The sequence below is a fragment of the Maylandia zebra genome, linkage group LG4 (assembly GCF_041146795.1).
Source record: "Maylandia zebra isolate NMK-2024a linkage group LG4, Mzebra_GT3a, whole genome shotgun sequence".
Lineage (NCBI taxonomy): Eukaryota > Metazoa > Chordata > Actinopteri > Cichliformes > Cichlidae > Maylandia > Maylandia zebra.
Window position 1 is genome coordinate 31897542 of NC_135170.1, and position 22464 is coordinate 31920005.

The 22464-nt window shown below is 40.8% G+C and overlaps 1 protein-coding gene across 1 annotated transcript in view; it reads left to right on the forward strand.

Annotated features, from left to right (window-relative positions):
* Positions 1-22464, forward strand: part of shank1 (SH3 and multiple ankyrin repeat domains 1) — a 104779-nt gene that overhangs the window by 23419 nt on the left and 58896 nt on the right. Inside the window, exon 2 of the mRNA XM_076883408.1 lies at positions 6982-7536. Coding sequence (XP_076739523.1) covers positions 7033-7536 — 504 coding nt within the window. The 5' untranslated portion in view covers positions 6982-7032. The remainder of the gene's footprint in view (positions 1-6981; positions 7537-22464) is intronic.

The following is a 22464-nucleotide window of genomic DNA, read 5'->3' on the forward strand; positions in this document are numbered from 1 at the left end:
AGTCTTCCTGATATCGAGTGATCCTTAATCCATAATCAGCACTGTTCTTGGTGACTCGCTTCTCCCCGCTTCCAGTGTTTGTGCTCAGCTAAGATAACCAGCTGCAGGCTTAATTTTAAATTTACTGGACAGACATGAAAGCCTCTTCAATCTTCTGATCTTACTCTGCAACAAGGAAGAAAACACATTGTTTCTAAAATACATGCTGCAGTAAGAAACACACTGACGCAATGACGCAACATATCGCGTCACATGTTAGCAGGTTTTAACAGCACGACCCTCAGCATTGGGTGTAAGGGGAAAAAAGCATTACATTTTTTGTATTTAATCTGATCGACTTAGTCGCTGTTCCCACGTTTTCCTTGCTTCCCTTGTGTGGCTAATGTCAGCCTGATTGCTCAATGAGGTGAAGGTCAGCAGGGTTAATGCAGTTTTAGGTTGCAGGACTGACTAAAGTGTTAATGATATGACCTGAAACTAAAACAGCTCTCCAAGGAGAATGGCGAGAGATGGAGATTTTCTGTAGTCAGATACAAAAGCTGAGGAGACGATTATCACTTGTTGGAATTAGGCAGTATCTAATCGCATCATCGCCCTCTTCCTCATCACTGAGATAGACACACATAAGTGCGCACACACAGAGCATTCATTATGAAGATCTTTTATGTGTGAGTCATGGCTTTTCTCTTGGGAGCTGATTATCACTTTCCCTCTCATAATTTTCCCTCTGACCTGTTCCGGCGTAATTGACGATGAGTGATTCTTTCAAAAGTTTGGATCACGCTTTTTTAGCTGCTGCTCCATCCTTTGGGACCATGCTAGTATCTAGCTTAAAAATATATGAATAAATAGCTAAGAATGTGTGACAAATGGCTCTGTCACGCCAGCCACTTTCAGATTATTATTTCAGACGGCAGATGATCGCTGTGCAGTGTGGGAGGATTTTACTCCACAGCTTCAAGGTACGAGTCCGTTAAAAACCTGCAAAGCAACCTGCTCTGCCTGCTTTAACGAGCTCCTCACCGTAAAATAAATTTCATCATGGCTTTCACTGGAGTGTTTTAGCATCTCATGAGTGTTTTAGTGGTGTTTCAGAGCCTTCTCCAACCTGACAGAATTGAATTATGCATAAAGGTGTTCTCCTTTCAAGTTTTTGGCTAAAAAATGTGGGAAAAGGCCAAATCTAAAAACAGCGTTGACTCTGGGAATTGGCAGCTTTAATAATAATAAAAAAATTGGCAGTAGATTCATGGTTCAACCTGACCTTCCTCCTCGCTGTCTTCTTTTCCTCTCTTCTCTCCACCATCGGCTCTGTGAGTTCACACCTTCTGGTTTCACAGACACCTCTCACATTCGACTCCCATCCTCACTCTCCTCCTTCAGAGTTCATTTGTTCCATCACAATATCTCCACAGTTTTTTTTATATCCTTCCTCTCTTTTCTCTCACTCTTCTTCAGTCATCATCATCCATGTGTGCCATTTTCTTGTTATATTTTCTGCAACGTGCTGCTCTCGCCTCACAGATACCACATTGCCTCTAAGGGTGGCTGTGTGTGTTCTGTTTGTTAATCATAGTTTAGCAAACAGAGCAGAAGTTCAGTTTAAAGTTAGCCTGATTCAGAGTTCAGTTTAAATAAGACTGACTGGCCAGCTGATTAAATTATTTAAAGACTAACACTTAATCTACCATGAGAGGATAAACTGTCTGGACTGTAACTGTTTCTCCAGCGCATTCAGCTGGACAACATTTATCTGGTTCTTCTTTCATTGGTTTGGTGATTCCTTCGGTTACGAGCAGATGTGGCTATAGCAACCACTTGCTAACTGACCACCAAGCAATAGCAAAAGTTGAAAATATGTTGAACATATGTGCCACAAACTGGAAATGGAGTCTTTTTGATCTATCTGTTGATAGATCTGTTCAAATATTTAACTTGAAAGCGAAACAAATGACTTATCTGTCAGGCTTAGTTGTGATTTATGATTATTTTGCGAGCATATGCACAGTGTCGGAAACAAAAGTCTAGTTTTCTTTTCTACGATGTGTACAGTAAGCGTTTTTGCAGTACAAAATATTCACAAACATGAGCAGGTGACTAAAATTGAAGTCGCGGTGACCCTTTGAGTTGCTCTTATGGATTGGCAGGATTTACATTTGCACTTTTCTCTCCGTCTCCTGTTTCTTCATTCCTATCTCTCACACCTCGCTGCTTCCCTGTACATATTTGCTTAATCAGCAGTATGCAAAATTATGGATTGTTCACTTCCATTTATTACCATATCTTCTGGAGGTACTTACTGTATCTCTGATTGGTCAGCTTTCTGATGAAACTTCAGAAGGCGGCCTGTTCTCTTTCCTTCTCTCTCTTTGCCCTTGTGTCTTTTTTGTTTGTCAGTTTCCTTTAAAAGAAAATTGCTTCCAATCCTGCTTCTCCATCTCAGCCATCGTCTCTGTATGCTTAGTCAGATTACTGATGTTTCTATAGAGGCCTCATGAATTTGTTGACATTTATGGGAGTTTTAACCTTTTCCTGAAATTTTAAAATGCAATATTTGCAAGTTAATACTTTATATATTTACTTGGCCCAAGTGCACTTAGGCACTTCTCTATCCACTACATTTATCTTATGATTGTGTTTACTGTTTACTGCAGTAGAAAAAAAGATTTTGTTTTGATTTATTATTTGCTTATAAAGTCCACAATCTATGTATCAAATAGTGACTGTATACCCGGTCTTTTAATTAAAGCTACTCTTGTGTCCAAAAATAAGAAATAATGCAAAGTAAAACAACAAAATTAACAAAATTCTTCTTGCATGTGACCCTCAAATCTTTGTTAGTTTAAAAAAAAAAACTGAATCAAGAAGAAAGAACAAATTAAGCAAAAAATAACCAGAATTTTGTTTCTTTAAATGCTTGGTCTTGAAACCATATCTTTTCATCATAAATGATAGAGTACAATACAGCAGCCCTTGTAATCTTTGACCCTTTCTCCTCTACACTGCAAAGCTAATAGTCTCACATCAAGAAGGTCCTGGGTTCACCTCCATCAGCCAGCTGGGGACCTTCTGTGTTTGCATGCTGTCTCTCTGTATGTTTGGGTTCTTTCCGGGTACTCCTATTCCTCCCACTTAAAGAATAGAATAGGAAAGAAGAGTCTTTTATTATGATTGTACATGTACAATGAAATTATGGGTGCTCCATGCCAAGTGTGCAGGAGTAAAATATAAATAGTAAGAGAGCAGGAATCAATAGCAAACAGAAGAGATGTATACAATCCAGAGGAATATACACAAAAAAAGAGAAAGGCACACATTGGGCAAAGGAAGTGAGTAGAAACTGCCACCTAACAAGACATTGCAGCTAACATGAAAGCTATTCTGAAGGCTAGCTGTAACAGCAACTTACAAATGCAGTGGGTTTATACTCTGTGTGCGTCATTTTCAAATTAATGTCAGCTCTGATAACAGCTCTTAGCGTTTTGTTTTACCTTCAAATGAGATATGCTGTAAGCTGTGCCTAATTACCAAAGCAAGAGAACAAAAGCCTGGCCATTAAAACCAAGTTTGCTAGGGCTGATCAACCATTTGTACTCAGGGGCATGAGTATGAGTGAGCACTAAATTATACGCCAAACACTGTGGTTTGATAAATCATTTATGTTACACAGAATTGCTGACAACTTGAGATTTTTCCTTTAATTTAGTCAATTTGTTGTTTCCATGTTCAGTTATGATCAGTCACCTAGACGTGTTTCTGCAGAAACTCTTACAAAAAAACTCAGTAAGACACATTTTTGAAATGCTACTTCTGCGTTAATGTTAATGATAAAATGCTAATTATAAAATAAATGATTTGACATTTCTTTGGTACGTTTGTGGTGGTGGTGGTGGTGGGGGGGGGGGGGGGGGGGGGGTGGGGGGTTGTGCTCTACAGTTTGCTGCACAAGCCCTTTTTTTCCTGACTGTGAGCAGAAGTTCAGACAGAAATGTTTTCAGCCAGTCAGTAGTTGTCACAACCAGCTCTGCATTGACTGAGTTTGTTTGTGTGTGTGAGAAGTGAGAAGAAAATGAAAGGACACAGAAGGCTGACATAGAATAGCATCTCAAGGCAGACACAAAGTATCAAAACAGTGAGCCGTTTAGCCTCAAATTAAGGTTTTAGATCATGTTTTTTTGTTGGACTCTGGTATTTTTGTATTTTTTATAAGTTTCATTTATTTCAGCTATTCAGATCGATGTGTATTTTCTACACTCGCATTAAATAAATCAAGGCAACTCTTTGAGCTGGTTATATTAAAGAAAGGTGCTTCTATTTTTCAGGAATTTCAGACTTTATACCAATCCAAATGGCATCTTAAGGTGATTATGCTTTGCCACATGAATAGCCCTGTCATCCACTCCTGTCTTCGCTGTTTCATTTCCGTGTAGATTTGTTTTATTCGACCCTTTTGTTTCTCTTCGAGCTGGACAGATGGTAGTTTTAACTCTCGCTCCCACGAGGAAAGCCAAAGCCTCAACGTTACAAGTCTGACACATTTTTTCAATCCACAACATGACTCCGAGTCCCCCTGAGTCTCTCGGCAGCCTCGTGACACATGCACATAGACACACACACATAGACACACACACACACACACCACATAAGTCCATTTAAATTGTAAATTTCCCTTATTATATGGGCTTTACATTCATTCAAGTAAAATCAAAACCAACTTAATACTTGATGCTGCATACTTTTTTAGATCAGCTGTGAGAAAGGCATTAACATCTGCATGTAAAGATTTGCAAAATGACTGGTAATTAGAGCTACTTGAGGAAATTTGTGTAATTGCTTACAAATGGGATGATAAATGAGATGTTTCCTTGCTTTCTCCTGCATCTCTCTCTGGCATCTCTCTCCGTTGACTCGTCTATCCTCGCGTGTAAACCCGAGCGGTGTCTTCCTCGCCGTTTGTTATTCAGCTGTTTGGGTCTGTGTGGAGCTGTCCAGAATGTAGTGGTGCTGAAAATCCTGAAAACAGTGCACAGAGCCAAGCGGAGTCCTTCAGGGACAGATCTGTTATCTTGCTCACTGGCGCTCTGAAGTGGCTTCTCAGCTCTCTCAGGGGTGATGGCAAGAGCACGAGTGTATGGTTTTTCTGTTATATGAAGTGCTATAGTCCTTTACAAGTGTCTGCACTGCAGATGTGCATCGACACATTGTCTGCTATGTAGGGTTAGATTTGGCTGTGTTGGTTTATTGATGATTATTACAGGGAAGGATAAAACGTATGAAATAAAAATCAAAACAGCCATGCAGCTGGTATGAACATCCCACAGTTTTTTTCTTTATTCTCTCCTTGAAATAAGGGAACACAGTGAGCCTCGGCACAGAACAAGCAGCCAGTCTGTCCCTGATGATTCAGTAGAGGCAGAAAACGCCACACAGAACATGGTCCTGTCCAAAAAAGCTCCATCAAAATTGTGAGAACTCACCAATGGAAAAGTCTATCCTAGATATTTCCCCCAGCTTTGAGGCACTGATTGACCAAAAACTGTCATTTAGTTTAATCCTGCCTAAAAGAAAGTGTAAGAACAATATTTGTATAGCCCAAGACAAAGGTTTTGGCAGTAAAAACTAATTTTTGTGTTTCATTAACTTTTTCACTTCTGGTTTTATTCAGATTGCTTTCAACATGTTTCTACAATATACTGACTTTAATTTGCAGATAAATCAAACTTATGCAAAGAGTATTTACGGTGTTATCATTAGTGATAGTTCAAGCTTCTGGGTCAAATCCTCAGATGCCTTTGAGCAAGTTGATCTCAATTTGTTGGTTTCAGCCTGTCCACCTGCTTTTTTGAGGCTTGACTGTAGATTCTCAATTGGATTAAGATCTGGGAATATTCCTGGCCATGGATCCAAAGTATTAAATTTAGTAAACTCCAAGCCATTCAGTTATCACTTTTGCCATTTAACATCATTACAGGAAAAAATGCACAGTTGGCACAAAATTGCTCCAGGATCACTGGAAGAAGTTGCTACAGATATTTTTACTGTAGGAGGATTTTTGTATCAAAAGTTTGAAACAATCTCTTTGAAATGTGCTGAAAGAAGTCTTAGGGAATTTCGTAGGCCTAACAGGTTCTGCACACCTGAGCAAAGTAGCAATAATAAAAGTGATTTACACGTACATATGTGTTGTATTTGTAATTGAATAAAAACCATATAAAAAACACCTGACAGAAAAAACCCCGCTGGGAAACACTAGGAAGTAGACTGGAGCAGGATCTTGCAAAGAATGAAGGAAACAGAGGAGGTGAACACTTGAGGGTGTGAAGCTAACCAAGGCAGGAAGTAAAAGAGTAGAAAGTTCAGTATAAAACACAACCAAAACAAAATAGGGAGCGACTATGAGTGATTCAGACATACAGAGGGATAAACAGACCAGAACAGAAAAAACATGGGGGGAAAGCAAACACTCAGAAACACGAGGAAGGAAATATCAAAGAAAAAACAGGAACTAAAACTCAGGCTACCTGCAGCAGCCTTTATCTGCTGATCTTCGAGGGTTTCACCAGGTTCACTTGGGGACCAGCTGATCTCTGACTGTGTCCACCTTGTATATGTAGTACAAGTTGTCTCAGTGGTAACTCCTTAAGAGTCTATGTCAGTACAGAAGCACTTAGTGGTACAGTTCTATTTATCAGAGTCAAATACCAGCATGTAATGGAGACGGAAAGCTTCCAAAAGTTCAGACTTGTATTGAGTTTAATGTCTGTCGAGAGTCGGGGAGCTGAAAATTAACATCACAAGTGGCTTCAATTATAGATGAGGTGTGAATAGTTCATGTGTTCAGGGTTAGAAGTACTGCATGTCTGTTACCATAGCGACCACATTATTTTAGAGTGATGCTGTGTAGATGCTCTACTTAAAAACTTTTTCTTCTGCAGTTTGTTCCTGATCATGTCCTCTCCTCCTTTCTTTTTCACCTTGCAGTGTATCTCTGGGAATGATGGTGTTGCCACTTTTGCCGCCCTCTCTGTCGCCATGACGATGCCATTTAGCCCCCTGTCCAGCGACGAGGAGCAACAAAGGATGCTGGGAAACAGTCGACATCTCTATCCTGGGGCAGAGGACGAGGAAGAGGAGGAGGAAGAGGAGGAAGAGGAAATGGAGGAAGATGAACGCGATGATGAAGGGGAAGAGGAGGAGAATGGCGAGCTAGAGGGGGAGGAGGAAGACGAGGAGGAGGAGATGGTGGAGGAGGTCAGGCGTGGAGGCCTCTCACGGGGCGGCAGAGGCGAGGGACACAGGCAGTCAGGTAAAATGGCCGGACGTCCCACAGGGGACAGGCAGGTCCGACCGGGGAATCCTGGAAACCCCTATTCGTCTAACCCCGGACCCACACACCAACAGCAGGCCAATCAGATACAGCAGCAGCAGCAGCAGCAGAGGAGGCTGAAGGAACACAGCGCCAGCTCGTTGCCATCTGAGGACGCCCACATTGCCATGATGGTGTTTCGCATTGGCATCCCAGACATAAAGCAAACGGTGAGTGCTGTCTGCACACAGCAACAATCACTGACAAGTTTATAAACAGCCTGAAGTCCACCTGCTGTTCCAACAGTTTCAACACCCAAGAATCAAGATTCATTCAGTTATGAATCATGCAACACAAGGTTTCTTTTTTAAATATAATATCAGAAAATGAAAAATAATAACTGTCTTAATATTGTGTGTATGGAGAAAACATCTTTAGTTTTAGTCTTTTTCAGTTTGATCATAACCATCATGGGGAGGCTTTGGGATGTGTACGTAATACTTACATGTTAGCACTCTATATGTTCTGAACAGCTTAAATGCTCCTAACACACACATTAAAAATACTAAAGCGGAATAGTTTTAAACAATAAAAACAATTCCATCTAAGGAAACAACTAAAGCTGAACTGAATCCAAAGATCCAAATCAAAAAGTTGTTAGATGTGTTTTTTTTGTCCTGTCGCCCTCTCCTGTGATGGAGATGGCTGCCCTGACCTGAGCCTGGTACTGCCAGAGGTTTCTTCCTGTTAAAAGGAGGTTTTTCCTTCCCACTGTCGCCAAGTGCTTGGTCATACTGGGTCATCTGATAGTTGGGGTTTTCTCTGAATTAATGGTGGATCTTTACCTTACAATATTAAACGCTTTGATGTGACTGTTGTTGTGATTTTGCGCTATATAATTAAAATTGAATTGTACTGATGAGGATTGTCAGTGTTCTGGGGAGTTTATTCACCTGCTGCAGAAGCTTCTGGTACCAGTTTATGATGTTTCCAGTTGCATATAATCATACTTACTCTGTCCAATTGCTGTTTGGTCAGATGCCTCCTATTTGGTAACTTTATGCATAAAGTGTCTTTTGACATCTTTGACATCATGATGCACTTATTTAGTTTTACAGACCTACAAAGTCTGCATTTGGAGGGTGACAGCTAGTTTACACTTATTGTTTCCCTCACGAGCGGCAGCATGAAAAGTGCCATTATAACTGCCGGTACAGTTTGATATCATTTATTTATGCTGCTGGGTTGAAGACGCAATGACACAAGTGGGCAATTTTATTGACATATTACTACAGGAACTCAGAGATTCTTAAATTATACAGTATGGCCTTAGATAATACATGCTGCAACAGCTTGAGAAGATGAGAATTTTTAGAGAAAACCTTGACAAAAAACTCCATGATCACTTTGCATCTTGCCACGACTGCTTGTGCTGATATTCCAGCACAACAACTACAGCGAGTCCAACCTGGAGTCTTCAGTTCAGGTTAGATTTCCAACGTAAACAGCACAGTTTTGCCTAAATCTTCCCAGTTTTTGGACGTGACAGCCTACTAACTAATCACTACACTCTTACACTCCTTAACACACCACAACTCCATGCTTTAATGAAGAACTTGAACACAACTGATCCACGAAAGCTGCACTGAAAACCTGCAAGATTTTACATTCTTTAAATGAGAATCAGTGTGGCATGATTTAGAAAACATAAGCAGACAACTGAAGAAAAAAAAAATCACCAATTTGGTGCCTGCTTTTATAAAAGAGCTGTAAAAAACGCAGCTGCTTTCAGTGACCAGAGACATAGATAGTACAGTTGAGCGAAAGATCTGTGAAGAAATAAAAATTTTCAAGGTGTCAAAACAAGGAAGCCTTCGTGACACCTTCAAAGAAATACACGTCGCCTCAGGTTTACTGTGGAACATCTATGCCTCTGTACTGACTCCTTGGTGTTAGGTAGGAGGGAGCCGTGTTCAGCATTGTTGCCCTGGGGCCAGTCGTTTCTTAATCCGTCCACGAATGTATGACAGTACATGCGGCCAGTTCAGTCTAAATGGACAATGTGCAGTGTGGGAGAGTATAATTCTCTCTTTCTTTCTTGCTGTCTCACTGCATCCACAGTGAACAACCAAGAGAAGCGCAAACACTTTCAGCAAAGTGGCTCTCTGAGAGAGAGAGAAAGAGAGGGACTTTCAAGGTGACCCAACTCCCGAGAAAAGACGAAGAGAGCGAGAGGCAGAGCCAAAATGCACACAAAAGCAATTAGGATGAGAGTATGTGGACAAGAATTAGATTCTGCAAAGCAGGAAAGGATTCAGCCAAACTGAGTGAAGCTAAAGTGGAGAGAGGAGTTACGGGGGGGCCCTAGCTTAATGTTACCAAAGAGATTTTAAATGGTGCAATAAAGCATGGTGTGAAAAGCCCTTTTAGGTGTGACTGGTTTTAAGAGGGCTGTCAGAATCACGATAGACCAATCTGCCATCGCTCTGCATTTCCCCGGATGCGGTCTTACATCACATCAGTGCAACACAAGTGTGTCTAAATTGGCTTTACGGGTTGGAGATGGAGCTGCCTCCGTGTACAGTACTTTACTTTAACCACTCACAAAAATCAGGCAGAAATCGGTGCCAGGCATTTTTCAGCCTTTTCCCCCCACTTGAATCTCAGTGATGAGCGATCTGTTAAAATTAAACTCACTGATAATTGAGGAAATCATTGTGGATGCATCTTTGCTCATGTCCAGATTAAAGTCGCTAACGGTGCGATCGTGGTTCAAGAGTTGGGAGTTCGCCTTATAATAGGAAGGTTGCTGGTTCGAGCCCCGGCTTGGACAGTCTCGATCGTTGTGTCCTTGGGCAAGACGCTTCACCCGTTGCCTACTGGTGGTGGTCAGAGGGCCCGGTGGCGCCAGTGTCCGGCAGCCTGGCCTCTGTCAGTGCGCCCCAGGGTGGCTGTGGCTACAATGTAGCTTTCCATCACCTGTGTGTGGATGACTGGTTGTGTAAAGCGCTTTGGGGTCCTTAGCGACTAGAAAAGCGCTATACAAATACAGGCCATTTACCATTACCATTTACTATCTGTCCCCGTTTCTTTATTCGGTTATGTGATCTTGGCCTCTGTCATGTATTTATTGGTTGCTTTATACACCAACAGCAAGAATATGACTCCAAACGTGTGGATGGCTGTCCATATTTTGTATTTACCATCCCAGAGCGCTATAAATGCTTCCCTCATGCCTTCTTCCTCCCTCTTGCTGCTGTGTGATTTATTATTGATCTGTGCATGGGTGTTTTCAGCTGTGTTTTTGCTGTGTGTATCTGTGTGCATGCATGTGTTTGTGTCTGCGTGATTTGGTATTTTTTAAATTAGACCGTAAATAATTCACTTCTCCCTGTTTATTCTAACAACAGAATCAAATTTTTACTGTAAAAATATGAATAAATGAAAAGGGTTTTGGGGGAAGATGCTCATTTATGCTTGGGGGCAAAACCTCAGAAATTTACTAGACAGTTCCATAAAGACAGAAAATGGCACTGATGCAAAAAGAGAGAGGGGTAAAAAGATGGAGACAGAGTAGATGAAAGTACGAAGAAGATAGAGGCAAAGGTAAATGGGGGGAAATGGGAGTAGATCAAAGTGGAATGAAGCTGTGAGATAGGTAGATGTAGGAGTTAGAGAGGGATTGAGATTGATAAAGTGAAGCAGACAGAAGTAAATAAAGGTGAAATGAAAATAGCTCTACAGAAAGGAGGTGGTTGCAGGTTCATGTTGACCTTTAGCTAACATTATGCCATTTTTTATGTTGATTTTTCTGTATCTTTACATCTGAACATTTAAGATTCACTTCAATCTGAAATAACTTGTTACTGCAGCCACCTTAAAAACTGTGATTGCAATACTAAAAAGTATTAGCATTAGCATCGCATTAATCAGCTACACTTTAAGTGGAGCTCTTCTGCTTTTCTTTATGTTCCATCACATATGCTGCTCCATTAGTGGATGCCCATATTAAACCTGCCCAGAATATCAATCAGATCGCAGCATGTGCAGGGAATTCATATGAGCTGAAAACCCTGGCTTCGGTCTGATCTAAACACTCAGTTTTTCTACTCTTGGCTCTGCATGATGTCATTGAGAGTGGAAATTTATAATATAGCCGAGACAATCCAACAGCTCCGGGCGTGAGCACAGAAGCGCCACCTGTTATACGTCTCTGTAGGTTCTCCTCCATTAGAAATCAACTTGACTTTTCCTTAGATTCATGAAGAAATTTCATGACTCATCCAAAAGGCTTCAGGGTGGGTCTTCAACTCTCAGGTACTCCAAGAGGTTAAATACCCAAGATTCCCCATCATTGTCTAGCACTGAAGAAGCTTCACAATCCCAACGTCTTCATAATCCCCCAAAGAAGTCGAGTTACATTCGGCTCCAGCACTTAAACCCCCCACCTGCTGTTCTGACACTCTGTTTGTGAGAGGTAGCCAATCAGAAGGAAGCTAAAACAGGCTGTTTCAAACAGAGGATGACGTGACGGGTTCCACCAAAGCTCATTTAAGCTAAATACGGAGCAATTTGAAGTCCAAGTACAAGAATAAGAAGCTGGAAATGAGCATAAAGATTTGCTTTTAATGTGTAACATTTCTCAGTTTTTAAAAAAAAAAAGTCTTTACCAAGGAGAGAGCTGAGGTAGAGGAATGCAATCAGTGACAGTTTTTTCTGTCTTTTGTGAAACTAGGTGGGCAAGTAGGAAATGAGCAAATCAGGAATCAAATATAATCAAATAATATTTGACATGGATCAAAAACACTTAAAAACACTGAGATAGGCGGGTACTATCGGAGAACTCCTCCACAGAAGAACTTTCAAATATTTTTTTGAGAAAAACAACAAAAATGAAGCCTGTTTGAGTTCAGTCTTTTAATAGGAAAGATTTTTATGCCTCTTCATGTCACAGCGGGACTGAACGGACTCACGCGCAGGCTCTAGGTCTTGAAAGCACAAGAGTCTTTATTATGATACGTCAGGTGATTATTTACAAAAGTGAGGGGAAAGCCGGGCTCCGGGGGTCCACACACGAACGGGAAAGACGCCGATAGTCACACACACACACACTCCGTCCACTCCTCACGCTCCTCTTCACACTCCAATCACTCGGGTAACACAGGGGTTGGTCCAGGGAATCTGTACACAGAGACACGAAGGGATTGTAAGGCAAATCGCTGTGAAAACACTCTAGAAGTAATTGAGCTGGGGTTACACTGACGAGGGTCGGCAACGGTCCAGCGACGAGAAACACAGAGCTGCCATCTTATAAAGGAGCTGGAACACTCATGATGAGCCGCAGGTGCGTGATTGCGACCCGGTGCGTGGGCCAAGGGCAGGAGCCCACAGGTGAGCTCCGCCCAGGCAGAGGGAGAAGGGAAAGGGGGAAGGGAGAGAGCAGGAACAAAAAAGAATGTAAAAACATATGTAGCCATACTGAGCCGACCGGGTAGGCACAGGGACCCTGACACTTCAGATCTTTTCTTTTTGTGCGGGTGGTGCAAAGGATTACACAAAATAAATAATAAATAAATATATGTCTTTAAAGCAATTAGATGCTGAATTGCTTTTGCAATCTGTGTAATTTGCATTCTTAAATTACACAGACCTAAAAACAATTCTAAAAGGCTTGTAATCGCATTCATTAACTTGTTTTGAAATATTTGTCTAAGTGTGCACTCTTTTAATGTCTTCTTCAGTTATTTAAAGCCCCTTTGATCTCTTCCATTTTTTGTGCTCTATTTCTGAGCTGATTCTAAAGATAAACTCACACTTGCAGATAAACATTAACATAAGAAAGAGCTGAAACATAACCTCATCGACTTCCTGCCGAGGTGTACTGACTGAGTGCATATTGTCTTACTCCTCAAGGTCATGAGCGTTAGAACCCAGCGGCATCTCTCTGACATTTACTGTGTCATACTCTTGCACTCTTCCTGTCCTGTCTCAGCCTCCTTGGGTCATTGTTTAACTCCCTTTCTCAATCTCAGACTGTACTTTCAGAATGAAAACATCTGAAGTCCACAGTTATCCCTCTTGGTCAATCTCTTGCTCTTTAATGGTAAATGGCCTGCATTTGTATAGCGCTTTTCTAGTCCCTAAGGACCCCAAAGCGCTTCACACTACATTCAGTCATTCACCCATTCACACACACATTCACACACTGGCGATGGCAAGCTACATTGTAGCCACAGCTGCCCTGGGGCGCACTGACAGAGGCGAGGCTGCCGGACACTGGCGCCACCGGGCCCTTTATCCTCCTCCACCTCCTCTGTCCTGTCACTGATGTGAAGTATCATTCCTTCCCCCTCCCACCTTCACCCACTGCTTTAGCTCTGTTCTACACTTCGGCTAATTCCTCCTAAATAAGCCCTAATTGCATTTTAATTGTATTATAATGAATCAAGGGACTGACCGTAGTATGCAAATGGAAAGGTTATTAATTGAGGGAGGAGGATATGGAGTGATGGAAGAGCATCTACATGCAGTAATGCACAGGACACAGATAAATACACACAGACACTGGTAATTATTTTGCCTTTTTTTTTTCTTTTTTTTGCAGAAAACCAGCTCTAATATTTAATGTGCACTAATCAGTGGTGTGCATCTAGGAAATGATGCATTAGATGCAGTTTAAATACAAATTGACCTACACCAATTGACTCTGACATGGCAATTTATATTATGATTTCATTGGAGCTGTTGCACAGCAGATTATATTTGTACAGTAGACAGGAAAAAATCAGCATCATCTTAAAATCTATTCTGGATCATAAGGAAATTTCTCAGTGTATCCACAAATACAAGCTATTGATGACATGAAGTATGCAGTAAAAGTTTGGACTGGCGGTTGTTCTGAGTGTTTTAAGCTTTGCTTTCTTTACGAGTGCTGAGATGCTGTGCATTTTTAGCACTCTTATAAGCACACTGTAATCCACATTGTGGGACATAAATAGAAACGGGCACGTTATCTAGATGCATGGCTCTTATTGGATTTGCTTTGGTGTTCTCTGAGCTGAGTTGACCAGGACATCATTTTATATTCCTTTCAGCTGGTTAGTGGACAAACTCAGTATTTTACAACCTTTTACAACCTGGGTTTGCCACTTATCTGTACTCAAATTTTAATAACTGTACAGTACTCTGCTTTGGTAACCGTTGTCCATGATGTAAATATGTAAAAATTGTGTTTTTGTTCTGTGTCCTGTTCTGTTTGCATATTTGTTGTTGCTGCTGATACAACCAAATTTCCCCCTTGTGGGACAATTAAAGGATTCTTCTATTCTATTCTATTTACTGAGGCGACAGATCAAGGAACCTGAACACTGTATTACCATAAATGTCTATGCAATATGACTTCTTTTACAATCCCCCCTGTTTGCTAGGTTTATCACACTTCTGCATAGGCTTCACTTTTTCGATCCATCTTCTACATCCATTTTCCACAGAGAGTCTCTTTGGTAGCTGTGGGTTGTAGCTGCAGTCACAGAATACTGTTACAGCAGTCACAGTAACAGTCTTGTGGCAGCTTTTTTAAGTAGTTACAACTTTTAAGCTATTAATTTGTGTCTCTGGATATGAATTTTCCATTTTTTCCATCACCTTGAACATGATTTTTCATCTGACCGATCTCCTGTCTACTGATTTGTGTTCATGTGCATTGGAGGCTGGATGGGGTCAGCAGCGTTAAGAGTGATTGGACCAGCGGGGACGGATTTTTAGACTTTAATCGCATTATTAACTGTCATTAGAAGCTCGGTTAGGGTCAGACAAAGATCATTGTTTGGCTGGAGAAAATTGTTGCTACTTATCTAAAAGCTCTGTTTTCTTGGTTGCCAGGGATTCCACTGAAGACTCTTGCGAATATGCATGCTGCAGATATGAAACACATTTTCCACTGAAATACATCAGGCTTAAAGTTGAGCTCTGTCATTACACAAAATGGGGCAATTTGTAACCACGAGTATCACCAAAACGATTCCTATCCATCACACGGTCTTAGGATGTTTCACACCTGCTGTGTTTAGTCCATTTAAATTGAACTTGTGTTCGTTTTCCTCCTTGGCACCTGTGAACACAGTAATCGCACCAAGACCCTTTGGAGTAGGTGGTCTCGGTACGGTTCCAAATTAACTCCAGAGCGGTTCGTTTATGATGTGAAAGTGATCAGACCCCAATCCGAACCAACTTCCAGGTGTACGTTACAAGTTTGAGCTAAAAAACAAAACATTTAGCCACGTATGCTTTGTATTTTAAATGGTGGACGGTACTATAGATGTGCAAAGGTCTGTACGGGTGAGCAATTAGCTGTGACATGAACAAAAAATTCTCAGTGTTGTGTAATTGTCCAGAACACAGCACCTTCTTCCTGCAATTACTTCTGTTGCCTTTGCTACTTTGCTACATCACATGTGGCATCTGTGAAAATCAGAGGATATATCCTTTCTCCCCACACAGTGGCATTTACCTTTGAGGCGTTAAAACTCCCTTAATAGAGCTGCACAATCCTGCTGGGGAGATCTCTCACAAGTCACTATCAATCGAGACTGCACCGCTGGTGCACTGATACTTACAAAGAGAGCAGGAGATGTAGCAGCTTATTATATTTATCAACAGGGGATTTGAAGCATTGATCTATGTAGACAAAAATATTGGCTTTAGCAGGTAGTGGTTATAGGTTAAGAAGAAGGAAGAGACAGTTCAGGGTGTTATGTAAAATAATATTTTTCACTGTCACAGTCATTTCACATTTTATTCACTAAAGGTCGAAGCTATGTCTGCTATGTCAAATCCAGCTGCTTAAAGTGTTTTCAGATGTCTTCGGTATTTGAAGGAGTCAAAGTTGTGACCTGAGTCAGGTTAAAATGCCGTCTTTGAAATGCTCTTATTTGTAATCTAGTCCACTTTTTTTTTCAAAGGTAGGTTCTGACCTACAAATTACCAGCTCAGAGATCACAGTGACACTCTAATGGTGAATTCCTTTTGGAAGTACTCTTTTATATATTGTGTATTTACTACAGATCTGTTTATAATCATCTGGATTTTGTTGGCCAGCTGGAAACTTTGCATCTATTATTTTGGTTGCTAAAAAGTGTAAACTAATAACTTGCTTTGTGGTTCTTAAGCCAATGTAAAGTGAAAAAACATACAAGGGTCAAACGCTTTATTTAGGCTTGTCAATGTTTCACATCCGTGCTGGTGTAACAACCAAAGAGCAAAAATATGGACGCATTATTGTAAGGATTGAGGTTTTTAACCCAATTATTTAAAATGCTTAAGCTTTATAACATTACACTATAGCACGATTTGTGTGCTTTCAGACCTTGATTCATTAAACTTTATTGAGACTCTGTAGTGCATTGAGGTAGACGCCACATTTTGGAATGTAGCTGAGCTGAAGTCTTTTTGCTGGTCAAATAAATACGTTCACTTTTATTCTGTTTCATTCTAATATCTCCAGTTTCTGACAACAGTCGTCTGATGGCGCTTTAAATGGTCAGATGAGGAATCCACAATATTAAAGAAAGACTCTTAGAAATATCAGCTCTAATAAGGCGACGGAGCTTTTAACAGAGCCAGGCTCAGGGATGGGCCTGGTTTAAGGGATGAGGGCAAATAAATAAAAGAGGAAAAATAATCAGAATGACATCACAAACAACAAACACACAAAAACACAAAGTGCAAGAGAAAGTAGACAAATATTGCATGCAGCAGTGGCGTATAACTGCAAGGGGGTGTAAAGGGGGGAGTTGAGGAGAAGTGCTCGAGTGCATGGAGTGATGGGAAGTCCAGCTTCCTGAACCAGCATTAAGGGATGCTTCGGGGTCAGATGAATCTAAGCGTCACTGAAAAATGAAAATTTGAAGTGGTTTTCTGTCTCCTGAACCTAAACTGGGAGCTGGATCTACAGGACAGGGGTCCGAAAGCTGAAGGCTCTGCCTCCTATTCTACTTTTAAACTGTAGGAACCACATGTAAGCCTGCAGCCTGAGAATGAAGAGCTCTGTTAGGACAATATGGAACTATTAGATCTTTAAGATATAATGGGGCCTATTCACTTAAGACTGTATGTGAGGAGAAGGGTTTTAAATGCAATTCTGGATTTAACAGGAAGGCAGTGAAGATAATTCAGTAAAGGGGACATATTGGCTTTTAGAACAATCACATGAGCAGTTAAAGGACATGTCCTGATAACAGAAATGACTCCAGATTTTCTCATATTGCAATAAAGAGTAAGTATCTGATTACACACTATGTTTTTGAAATAAAAGTGCACATCATAATCAAGTGTATGAAGTAGCATAAACATCTGATCCTACCTTATCATCAACTGGTAGCACACATAAAAGCTGCTGGTACATTAACTCACTCGTGTGCACAGAGACACTTAGATCTGTGTATCACGAGTTGTTCATACCATGCTGTCACAGCGGGAGGTGAAGGCAGTCGTATCTGCAGGTTTATTAGATTGTCAGACTCGTGCACGCCAAGTCAAGTTGGCATTTGCCCGCTGAGTGCATTAAACAGCATGAAACAGATGAGTTTTTCTACGCTGTTTGACTTGAGCTGAATTCTTTCAAACCCTGAAGTGAAAGCTGCAGCCCTCGTGCAGGATTTGGCCTCGCAAACGAACTTCCGCACTATTATCTTCCAGTGCCTTGTTAAGATATGTGAACTAGTCAGACTACAAGGCATAGAGTCCGACGTGCTACAGCACTTTAGGGTTTGCATGTTAATGAAAGATGAGCCCCAGAGGTGAACAGAAGTACTGAGATAATAGAGAGGGAAGTATGACAGGAGGAGAGGAGGCAGGGCAGTATACATGTGAGAGAGATGGAAAGTTGATGAAGACAATGGAGGAAGAAAGGACGGGGAAGATAAGGGATGACAGGAATGCTTTAAAATGAATTCATTGTTCTCATCTTCTGTAAAGAAAACGTCTGGTTGGAGTGCATTACAGGGAGAGAGTAGTTAAATGACGACATGCCAGGCACACACGCACGCACTCGCATATGTGTGTGTGTGTCTGTGTGTGGTGGGGGGGTTATTTCCCCATAGATCTCATTAAAGGCTTCTAGTCCCCCTGCAATTGGCCTGCAGAAAAAGGCCAGAGGGGGCAGCGATAAAGAGAGCTAGAGACAGAAAGTGGAGTGGGAGAGCGAGCACAGTCTCTTATTTCTGTATAGATAAGTGACAGAGCTGTTATAGGAAGATGGAGAGAGCGAGGGGGGGGGGGGGGGGGGGGGGAGGAGGAGGAAGGAGAATAAGATAGGCAGGGGAAGATAAAGAGCAGCATGGACAGAGTGAGTGGGCGTGTGTGAGTGGGAAAGTGTGATCACAGCTTTAGGAGGTAAGACAGAATTTTCGGTCTGCATAATGATAAAGCCACAAGAGGAACAGAAGGGCTTAAAGGTGCATAAAGATTTTAATGTAAAACTAAGAATCATATGGAAGTTTTAAGTGCTGGAAAAGCTGTGAGACTGAGTGCGTGTATGTTGGAGCGTTCTTGGAGCTGGAGTATGAAAATCAGCATCCTGTGGAGTATGAACACCTCATTCGCTGTTATGTTGCTCGCACCAAATGAAAGAGACAACAGAGTCTGACTTTCAATTTTTTTTTATATTACTGATGAACAGATGGAGAAGCCATATCCAGCAGAGAAGCAAATGCAGAGTTCAGAAAAGTAAATCTCAGATTTTGATGAGTCAAAACTCACTACCATGAAAAACTGCAGAAATCTGACTATGCTTGCTATCATGTTAATCTAGATAAACCTGTATTCAGAGATGAAAAGCATGTAAATGCTTCAAGCAGGCTTTGGTTTCATGCACTTAAACAGTCTATGTGTAGCATAAAGGGAGATTGTATATGCTATTGCTTATTGTCTGACATACATTTTTCATCCATCAGTTTTTTTCTGCTTATCCAATTCAGGGTTGTGGGGGGGGGTTGGAGACCATCACGGGTACCAAGTTACACCCTGGAGATCAGAGGGCTAACACATAGAGGCAGATAACCATTCACTCCTACAGCCAGTCATGAATTTCAAACATGTCTTTGGATTGTGGTTGGACGTCATAGTATCCAAGGACAGTGGATCCAAATCCAAGTCTCTCCTGCTGGGAGGCAACGGTGCTAACCACTGCACACTTGTGATGCCTGTTTTGTTACATTAAGTTTAATTCGAAACACGACCTACTTATGGAACAGAACATCTTAAACTATCTATCTATCAAACTGTCTGGCTGCACCAGAAACCCTGAAAAAGAATCATGCATTGCCCCAGAGATTCACCCAGCAGACCAGATGATGTCTTTCTACACTGCAAAAAATATCAGGGTAATAAATAGCTGTAAAAAACAAAACAAAAACCCAAACCTAGCATTAATACTGGTTTATCAGCATCTACACAATTACCTAAATATGTTTTTTTTAGGTAATTAGCTTTTTTGCCCCCACAATTTATATTTTATTTCAGCAAAGTTGCACAGCATGAATCCTAGTTTGGCTTTCTGGGACCATAGGAGCACCATGCCTCTCTCATATATCTCCTATATCTCATGTACTTACCTGCATTTTTATGCCTACCAGGGATGAGCTCTTCTCTGTTGTGTTTGCATGTTCTCCTGATGCTCTGGTTTCTCTTACCCTCAAAAACATGTAGGATCAAGTCTGCTCTCTTGACCAAAGGGTCAGGAACACCATAACCAAAGACTCATTGGTTTACAGCTGAAGTTGACCCCTGGGTGAGATGATGACTCTCCACCACTTTGAATTTGACAAATGGATTAAATGTAGTGAACATTTTAACATTTTCTTTTGAAATAAATAGGGCAGTGGGGATGGGTTATCCTATTTCAGAGGGCAGTGCCGTGCTTCTGCTACATTTATTTCAGACCTACAGTTACATTTCAGATTAATAAAATATAAGAGAATAAATAATTTATTACAAAAGATTAAACCAGTGACTCACAATATTTTGGGATTGCATTCGCTTGAAAAAAAAAATACCACTGTCTGGTTGGAGACCAGTTTATTCCAAAAGTGCAGCTTTTTGAGTTGATGTTAATATTAAAAGCCTAATGTAATATTTTTAATAAACCAGCTTGCTTTTTTCCCCCAGAAGGGCAATGCTTTCACTTTTGATAATGTGAAAGCTGACTATTTTTCTGACTATTTGCTGGACTCGAAATGTACAACTTTTATGTGTAATGTCCCTTAGAATAAAAGGACTGTTTTGACTGCCTGTGCTGGCACTGGGTCTTTTTTTGTAGGGCTAACATTAGCTAACATGCTGCATGCAAAGAGCACTTTAAAGAAACAAATTAGATTTCCAGGGCTAAAATAGAAGCATAAAGAAACTAACAGTTGGATTTCTTTATGTACAATAATTTCAGTTCAGGGGAGACCATTTGGAAGAATTGAACATGATTTATAGAGAAAAAAATTAATGAATCCAGACTGCTGAATAGACCCCAATGACCCATCATGACAGAACCGAATCCCAGCAATGATAGGAGTTCGGACACAGGAACCCCCGGAGTCTAGAAGCTACTTGTGGTGAAGATGACGATGGCAGCTTGGATGGAGCGCTGAGTAACTTGGGTGAGGTGCAGATGGGGAAGAAGTGGGTTGCACGAATGAGAATCTAAAAGCTAGAATGATGGAAGAGCCCTGAGATTTAATGCACACAGAATAACGGCTGATTGGCCTGAAGAAGAAGAAGAAGAAGAAGCAAAAAGCAAGAATATGATTGGACTAGTTTAATGATGTCAGTATGGAGTTTAACAGCAAGGGAAAGAGGAGGTGATAGAACAGACTAGCAGCCAAACACCAAGGAAAGCAGGCAGAAGAGTGATTGCAGATCATTTTTACTGAACTTACGTGTAAGTTTAATTATATTTAGTGAAGGCAGGCTAAATTTTACATTTATAATAGCAACATTACACACCCTAACGGTGGAACCAAATATCACACAATTTGAGGTTGAAGTTTTATTTATATTGTGTCAAATCAGAGAAACAGTCTCCTCGTGGCTCTTTATATTATAAAGTCACTAGAATAAGAGACAGAAAATCCCAACAGTCAAATGACCCCCTATGGGCAAGCACCTGGTGACAGGGGGAAGGAAAAACTCCTTTTTAACAGGAAGAAACCTCGAGCACAACCAGAAAACAGTGGCTATTTGCTGTGACTGTTTGGGGTGAGGCAAGGAAGACAGAACAAAAGAAAGAATGTGGAAGAGAGACACAGGTTAATAATAACTATTATAAAGCTATTTTATAGCCACTTCAAGTCGCACAATCTAAAGCCAAAATCTTGCTTCTGTTCATTTTTTTCTATTACTGAGTTTGAGCATCATTATCAGAGGATATAGCATGTTTTCAAGTAGGATCTTGTACGTATTAGGTGAACATTTAAACCACTACATTATGGAACTGAAAGATATGCAAGGATGCCATAAAAATCTGCCAATTCAAATATGTGGAGGTACCTGTTGTGGTGGCTCCTTGTGTCTAAGGGTAGCTTGTGACTTATGGAAGTTTATCATATTTTCAAGAAGAAAAGTGCAAAAATCTAATGTCTATGATGTAGACATCCTGAGATCCACAGAGGACCTCAAGATCAGAGGATCATTTGAGTATAAACCACAAGTGTCACAGGGATTAGGTGTTCCCTTCTAAAGTTTAGCAAAGTGAGTAAAATAGATGTGCTATTTTATGCAAAATGAAAAAAAAAACAACAACAACCACAAGCTGAACTCACAACAAAGTAACAAATAGCGAAGAGCGAGTGACTCAGATCCCCTTTAATTTCATATGACCCTCACTGGCATTTTGTCCCACCATTTAATAAAGTAAAAGCATGTCGTTGTTGTTTTGTAGATTTATGCAAATGTATTTAAAAAATCAGAGCCAAACAGACATCTGCAAAGCACTGAATAGGCTGAAGGAATTAGCTAGTATATGTGTTTGGTATTTAAGTCTTTACATTTATCCTTGAACATACAGATTTCTACACCCAGCAGAGGGTGCTCTAAACACTGCAAGTCTGCAATTGGTGGACAGATTAGGCAGCTGTCAGTGTTGCAAATCCCAGACGCAAAAGCATAGTGTT